The sequence below is a fragment of the Carya illinoinensis genome, chromosome 6 (assembly GCF_018687715.1).
Source record: "Carya illinoinensis cultivar Pawnee chromosome 6, C.illinoinensisPawnee_v1, whole genome shotgun sequence".
Lineage (NCBI taxonomy): Eukaryota > Viridiplantae > Streptophyta > Magnoliopsida > Fagales > Juglandaceae > Carya > Carya illinoinensis.
Genome location: NC_056757.1, coordinates 26,424,356 through 26,432,364, shown reverse-complemented (window position 1 = coordinate 26,432,364; position 8,009 = coordinate 26,424,356). Strand labels below are relative to the sequence as shown.

The following is an 8,009-nucleotide window of genomic DNA, read 5'->3' as shown; positions in this document are numbered from 1 at the left end:
TGAGTAAGGTAAGACCGGTTTCAACAAGATGACGATGTCGTCTTTCGGACATGCCATTTTGTTGTGGAGTGTGAGGGGCCGTTGTGTAATGACTAATTCCATGAACTGAAAGATAAGATTTTAGTCCAATATATTCTCCACCATTATCGGAATAGAGACTCTTTATTTTGGTGTTAAACTTATTTTCCACAAGATTTCGGAATTGAGGAAAAATAGTTTGAACATTGGACTTAAGTGTCATAGGATATAGCCAAATGTATTTGGTATAGTGGTCAACAAAGATAACATAATATTTGGAACCATCAATACCAATTTCATGAGATGGACCCCAGACATCCGTGTAAATTAATTCCATGGGAGCGGTGCTAGAGAAACCATGAGAATGAAACGGTTGACGATGAGCTTTATTTTGAGAACATGAAGTGCAAAGGGAAAAATTATCATTTTTATTGGTGGGTAAAGAAAAGGCATGAATTAAATGGTGAACAATTTTTGACGAGGGATGACCAAGACGTTTGTGCCACCCATCAGGTGTGGTACGTTCATGAACATAGGCAATGACATTTGTGGAATTTGTTGATGGATTCTCCGGAAATGGGTACACTCCATCTTTACAATCGCCTTTGAGTAGTGTCGCCCCCGTGATCCGATCCTTCACCAAAAAATAAGTAGGATGAAATTCAAGATAAACATTATTATGCTTGGTGAAGTGATGAACAGAGATGAGATTTTTTTGAATGGAGGGAACACAAAGGGTATCACGTAATTGAAAGACACGATTAGAGGATGCAAGAGATAACGAACCAATATGAGATACAGGCAAACCTGATCCATCACCAATTACCACTTCATCAGTACCGTCATATTCAGAATGAATTGACAGATTAGAGAGGTCGGTGGTCATGTTGTGAGATGCCGCCGAGTCAACTAGCCACTTTTGATTTTTTCCTTGAGAGGATCCGGCACAGTTTGCTGTAAATTCAGCCGAGGGCATTTTTGGACAGTTTTTGGCCGTGTGGCCCAATTGATCACACCATTGGCACTTGGGCTTATATTTCCGGAAGCCCGAATTGGAAGGCCCATTTTTATGATTCCCATTGTTACCACGTGACTTAGTGGGAATAGGGCTTACCGTGTTGTTTGTTCTGTGCAGAGTTTCCTCCTTGCCGATGAGTGAAATTAGCAGTGGGCACAAATGTAGTTGCCGATTGGTGCTCCAGTCGGCGAAGATAGCTCTCATGACCTACAAGAAGGTCATGTATTTCTTCAAATTTCAGAGAGGTCTCTCGAGTGCGAATCGGTGCCGCAATCTCTCTGAATTCGGGACCCAATCCATTGAGGATGTAGAGGGTTAGGTCATCATCCGAAACCGGATGATCAATGATGGCAAGCTCATCGGCAAGCACTTTGATGGCCTGAAGAAACTCAGTAACCATGCGATTTCCACGAGTGCTCAGGGTCAAGTCTTCCTTGAGCTGCATCGCACGAGTTCTAGACTTCCCTGCATATAAACGGGTTAGTGCTCTCCACGCTTCATGAGAGGTTTTGTAAGCAACAAGAAGAGGGGTGATAGTGGTTGAGGTGGAAGCAAGAATGGCGTGGAGGATGAGCTTGTCTTGGCGAACCCAGTGGGAGTTCGCGGCACGGGATGCAGCAGAGTTCGTGGCATCAATAGCAGGACATTGTTTGACACCAGTGACAAAATCAATGAGGTCATAACCGGTGAGCAAGGCTTCAAATTGCACCCTCCACTGAGGAAAAGTAGAGGGGGTGAGTTTTTCATTGATGGTTGTTGCGGCATTGATGGTGACAATGGGTGAATCGGTTGTGGATGCAGGGGTGGCAGCCATGTCGCAGGAATTGAGAAGAGGAATTTACTCGTTAGAGGTTTGGCTCTCCTGATACCATATAGAGAATTGATTTTTTTTTTCTCACAAATTTCTATTCATGCTCTGCATACATATATACAATCCGAGAGGCCTAATTTTAGGCATACAAGATATGCAATTGAAAAGGAAAATTATAATGTAATAAATGACAATATTTACAAAATAAAAAACTGATCCTAGAATCACGAGAGGCATCAAATCTGGCTGTGTTTATTGTGGCAGCTGGATCTTTGTTGTTGTTTGTTTGAATTTTTCAGTTTCCTTAATAGTACTTACCTTCCTAACTCTCCAAAAACTTCTTTCCAAATACTAACGTAGTTCTAAAAGGGAGGTATTTTCTAGGCATTTTGCTGAGCAGGAGCTATGTATAACGTGAGTATTTTTCTGTCACTTATAGGTGCTGAAGCTGAAGCTTAATCTCAAGAATTTGTAAACCATAGAAGCTGAAGGCCCAAGCTGGTTATTTCTCCTGTTTTAACTACTACAATGGTACCGACTTTCTCCTGTATATTTCTCTTTTGCTTATTTCTCTTGTTTTAACCTAGCACTTTCTTGCATCAAGCAGAATACGGGTTATGAGTTTCGGAGATATTGAGTGATTTTCTAACAAAGTTTCATGTTGGGATTTTCTTGTATGTTTATTTTTACATTAGGTTAGTTTAGCAAGTGTCAAATATTTATAGTAATGTTTCCAAGTCTGCGATTTAGTCCCAAAGGCTATTTTTTTAAACACTTATTTTAAACACTACTTGCATTCAAGAACATATATATTTTGTGACTAAATCATAGTGGTTTAATAATTTGGATGGCAGAGCCGAGATGGAATCTGAGTTACTAATTTTGGGAGCAATGGTCTTGATTTCCGAGTACTTTAGGTCTTGATACTCTTTACATTAAAGAGATAAATAAGTCTCTTATATATGTTATATAGCAAAGTATAATTTAACTTGAGATGCAGTTTTTCACTCCTTGATGTTGTTTTATTTATCTTGATAGTTAAAAAACTTCCAAATCCTAATTTATAAATACCCATATCAAGAGTCATGCATGTACCACAATATTCTACTCTCAAGAGTTCTATATTACTGGTCATAGGAAGAGAAATATATACTTGCTCCTCACTAAGTCCTTTTATATATATATATATATATATATATACATACATACATACAAGCAATCTATAACCCTCTTGTTTCTTGTATATATACTTTTATTAATAATTGGGCTAATGAGGTTAAATCTTGGCTTCATATTCTGCTTGTTTTGATGTTATATGCATATAATTATGCAAATAAGGAAGTTTTGAGCTTTGGATGGAAATATAATACTTGTTAAAGGCTGATAAAAATCATTAGTTGGGTTCATCTATTAGAAGCTACGCCAAGAATCGAGGACTAGAGGATGATTTGTCTTATTATGTTGTTGATGACTTCAAGGACAATCAAACAAAAATTTGGTTGTTGGTGAGCAAAAACCATAAATTAGGAACATTACCTTCAGCCACACAAATTCTTACCACCCATTATTATGTGTTTCGTTTTATGTGGTGTACGATGTGCATAATTTGTGAAATTTTTGGAAAATTGAGAGTTTTAATTTAATATGCAATATTTATGTCAACTTGTAGAACATGCCAATACTTGGAAGAGATAGAGGTTGAGGTTGAGGTAGCTCATAAATCACAAGAAAAGCAAGAAATACAACACCCATTGCTACCCTAAATCTTAGAGACAATGCTCCATCAAGCTCGGATGACTCAATTGAGCCACCAAATGTTTTCCAGAGCACTGAACCCTATGAGCTAATAGTCGATTCGCCTAGAAGCACAAATGGTAATGTTTTATTTAATTTTCCGTCTATACATACTAATGTTAACTTGTATGGAATCATTTGGGGAGATATTTGATTGTTCAATGATGATTATAATATGGTGGTTCATGATACCTTAGTACCGCCTACTCGAAAATGTGGGTGTGAAGCAGCTAAGAGCATAGAATTTGACAAACTTCGCAAGCATGGGAAGATAATATTGAAGATAAAGGATTGTGAGACTTCACCTTGTTGTGAAAATGCTGTTGTGTTTACATCAAGGGTTACGTGGATATTGAAGCACCATGGTGACTTGAGTCGTGCTAGTTAGCATGACGTACATTGTAACGAGAAGGAAGAGTTGATTAGTTTTGGGGGTAATATAACACCAACTACATGCATGTTCTACGTATAGGATATGAATTTGAGTATGCTCATTTAAATGTTAATTTCTAGCTAAACTTTATTAATAGTTGTACGATGTTCGTCTCTAGGCTAACTTTATCCTAGACTGGTCAAAGAATAATCATCGTGATACGGTAACAAAGACTCAGTAGAAGAGGTATAATCATATTTGGTATGATCTACATGGTACAAGCAGTACAAGAATAATGAAGAAGCCCTTGCCAATGGCCCTTAGTTGGTACCGCCAGATAGTTGGGCCAAGTTATGCCCCAGATGGTCAAGTGAGGGCTTTAAGGTAATTCCACTTCATGCTTAACTACATGATGTGGAATTCGGGTACTTTATTATTTCCTATTCAAATGTTAAAGATTTGTGTTAAATATTATTTAGAGTAAAAATTTTGTACTAACCACAATTCCTCCATGTTAAACATTGAGGGAATGATTATGATTTCCCAACCCCAGAGTCTCCATTATTTTTAGTCCTTGGATATAGTGATGGCTAAACTCCATTTTGGTCAATCTAGTTTTTTATGTATTATTTCAATGGGTGAATATTTTTCTTCTTTAGTATATTTACTTATTATTTATGTTATGACATGAGTTACAGAGGATATCTGAGCGAAATAAAAATAAGGGAGAAGCAACAAACTAACCACACAGCTGGAAGAACCTCGTTTGTGTGGATTCTATAAATGAGGGTACATAAATCATATTGGTTTGTAAATAAAAATTTTGGCATTAACATTGTTACTGCTCACAAGTGGAAAATAATGCAATCTAGTGTTATTTGCAGTCCGAGACTGATGGTGATAATTTGGTTGATTTCTTCAAAGAGGTGAGGTGGTCGAAGAAGAATGGCACATTTATGACTCCCATGACAGAAGAAAAATATGAGAGTCCAATCATCTATTTTATTATTAAATTACTTTATGATTTCACTTATGATTTTTGAAGCTAAAGTTTTATATTTTGCTCATTTGATTAGAACTTGATGGTGGCCAAAATGTTTGAACTTGAGCTTGAGAAGTGGACAAAGGAAACTGCAGCAGAAGTATTTAGGGAGGTCTTGGGATACAAGTCAGGATTTGCCAAGGGACTGAGTGAGATGGTTATTTCCAAGTCCTCTAAACAACGCAATAATGAAAGAATTGCAGAATTATCAATAACAACCGAGAGGCACGAGAAAGATGCTGAGTATTACAAGAGGCAGCTCGAAGAATTAAGAGGGGATGTGCAAGTTTTGTTGGAGCAGCAAACAACATATGACAAGTTTATAAGCACATATATGTCAGAGAGGTGGTCCCAATGAGAGTCTCATGGAGAGACTCAGGGACCTGCATAACTACCTTTTTTGCCACAGCAAAATTTTTTGTGATTTTGGGTAAGTAGATGATATTCACTGTAGTATAACATAAAAAGCGTTGTTGGAGTCTAACATTTTGTTGATGCTTGTCAGATTGTGGGGCATGGAATGATCTTTAGTAATGGTTTCTTGGAGCTATGGGTAGCAGAAAGAAATGAAGCTAGAAATGATATCAGACCCTGCATAGATGACTAGAGCTGCATGTTTGAAGTGAAAAAAATGAACCTCAACCTCTTACATATATAAATATTTTGAGATATTCATATGAATCTGGTCAAACTAATCATTGGTTGTGCTATTTTGGTGACACTCATTGGAAAATTGGCTTTTGATGACAATATTCAAACTATAGGATTGGTTGGGCTAGATGAAAGGCATGGTATGTAGTTGACTTAACTTAAAGTAAAGGGCAAAGTGCAGTCAAAGTGTTGAGCTGTCAAGCTATAGGACTTATTTCTCTGGAGATGGAAATTTGTGACTAATCTATATATAAAGTACTAAATGAGGAGTACTGAATCTTGGCCAGGATACATGTTCACAAGTAAGTTATTTGTATGCAAGGTTTGGCATTAGTGCAAGGCCTCATCATGTGTTTTTTTTTTTTTTTTTTCATGCTTATTTATGTGGTTATGCATTAATGAGTATATAGTGTTTGATATTTGACCAAACTCTATATATACCAAGTTTCCATAAATCAAATGATAAAAGAAGTTCTCGATCGTCTATTAATTTTACTATATACTTTTATGGATTAAGGAATTTCTATATCCTTTCTGATTTAGCCTAACTCATATGTAAGATGCAGATTACAATTGGTTACATCAAGAACATTGAAGCAAAACCACCAAAATAAGTACGAAATGACTAGTAGAATGCAACTAGCTGCATGATTTGGAAATCATGAATGTACCTCCCTACTTATCATTTATGCTATAATTATATTTCTTAATGACTACAAAAATGCTATAAGGTGGATGTTTTTAATGCTGCCAGCATATAAAGGTATGCAAGATGGTTTTTGTATAATTTTCGAAAATTATACACTAGGTAACTTGCAATATATTCTCCTTACAGAATTTTGGATTGATTACATACCATTATTATTGATTGAGATAATCAAGATTATTGTTTATATATTTGTAGGACTTTGAGAAGGTAAATATCAAAATGGAGCTGTAAAGATTTGTAGGTTGATGGTTTGAGAAGAGATCATGAAGAACTGAAGAATCTTTCCAGTTTGACAAGCCTTGAGATCAATGTCATTCATGAAGACTTGCTCATAGGAACACTGGTTAGAAAGACTTGCTCACAAGTTAAGTATCGCTTGAGCTCACTATCAAGCTCACCTCGAGTGAACTCACAAGTTGAATTTCACTCAAGCCCATTGTAGAGTGATAGTCTAGTGAACTCTTTGTTTCTTGATTTATAGCTCCTAGACCAATCTCTACATGCAACCCAACACCAACTATATATATTAACTTTGTAGTAATGTGTAATTGTATAGAAAACAAGAAAAATAATACAGTCTTAAAGCTTCTTCTTCTTACTATTTCTATTTTCTTCTTCTCTGTTTTCATGCATGTTATCTCTACCTACTGACTTATTATTAGTTTGCTCTCTTTCAGAGCTGGGGTTAGACTATAACTCAATTTTTTATTTTATTATTATTATTTTTTTGGTACTAGTGGTTGCAACAATCTATCGTGTACATCATGAAGGACTCTCGACGGGTATAAGATTCTACTATAATCAATAGAATTGACAATATATGACATAACCATAAACTCAACATAAATACAACACAAAATAAACAAGTTTGAATTTTATATGAATTGATTTGAGTCAAAATGGGATGACCCAATGAGACATGAATAATAAATGAGTTTATTACGGGTCAACTTGCAAAATATGCAATCAATTCGTCTAATTCAAATAAATTCTACTTTCAAATTCTTTAAGTGTTTAGTTTTATATGTATTTATTGTTGTAGGGATGCAATATTAATATTAGTATTTGACTATTTAATTATTTTATGGAAATATTAGTTTTCTTATATATTATTGGTTTAAATATTGATCATAAAATATTTTATAGTGAATCCAGTTGTAATTGTGAATAATTTTATCTATGTATTATTATATATGAAATTATGTTAATTGGGTCAAATGAATATATAGGTTACGTCAACACATTTATATGAAATAGGTTAAATATGTTGTGTTCAGATTAACCCAATAAAAATTAATTATTAAATAGGTTAGGTGGATTGTGTTGCGTCACTTGTTATTTATACGAGTTTTGTTAGGATTTTAGAGTTTCACTCATTTTATTAAATGGGTCATGTTTGTATTGATTCATATAGTTTAATGATCATAACTTGATAGTTGATATGACATGAATACGATTCATAAATACGAATTACCAACACTAAATTAGTCAAGCCTTAAACCAAAGCATTAGCCACTTTTACGATGCAATATCCTATTGCTAGATGGAACACCCAACATATCTTTCTAGGTCAATAGGTTCAGCTCAAGCAAA

The 8,009-nt window shown here is 35.3% G+C and overlaps 2 protein-coding genes across 3 annotated transcripts; one reads left to right on the top strand and one right to left on the bottom strand.

Annotated features, from left to right (window-relative positions):
• Nucleotides 1-1,112: 1,112 nt before the first annotated feature.
• Nucleotides 1,113-1,850, bottom strand: LOC122312713. Its single transcript, XM_043127383.1, has one exon. The coding sequence runs from the start codon at nucleotides 1,848-1,850 to the stop codon at nucleotides 1,113-1,115; it is 738 nt and encodes a 245-aa protein (XP_042983317.1).
• A 358-nt stretch (nucleotides 1,851-2,208) lies between these two features.
• LOC122314147 lies at nucleotides 2,209-6,884 on the top strand. Of its 2 annotated transcripts, XR_006243618.1 has the most exons (6): nucleotides 2,209-2,378; nucleotides 3,517-3,721; nucleotides 4,713-4,803; nucleotides 4,899-4,940; nucleotides 5,091-5,486; nucleotides 5,562-6,884. XR_006243618.1 is itself a non-coding variant. In XM_043129559.1 (4 exons), exons 2-4 carry the CDS (start codon nucleotides 4,798-4,800, stop codon nucleotides 5,412-5,414), a joined length of 372 nt encoding a protein of 123 aa, XP_042985493.1. In that variant the 5' UTR covers nucleotides 2,209-2,378; nucleotides 3,517-4,797; the 3' UTR covers nucleotides 5,415-6,884. The 2 variants fall into 2 exon arrangements, 1 of the variants encoding a protein (XP_042985493.1); XM_043129559.1 differs by having other exon boundaries at nucleotides 3,517-4,803; nucleotides 5,091-6,884.
• Nucleotides 6,885-8,009: the final 1,125 nt, after the last annotated feature.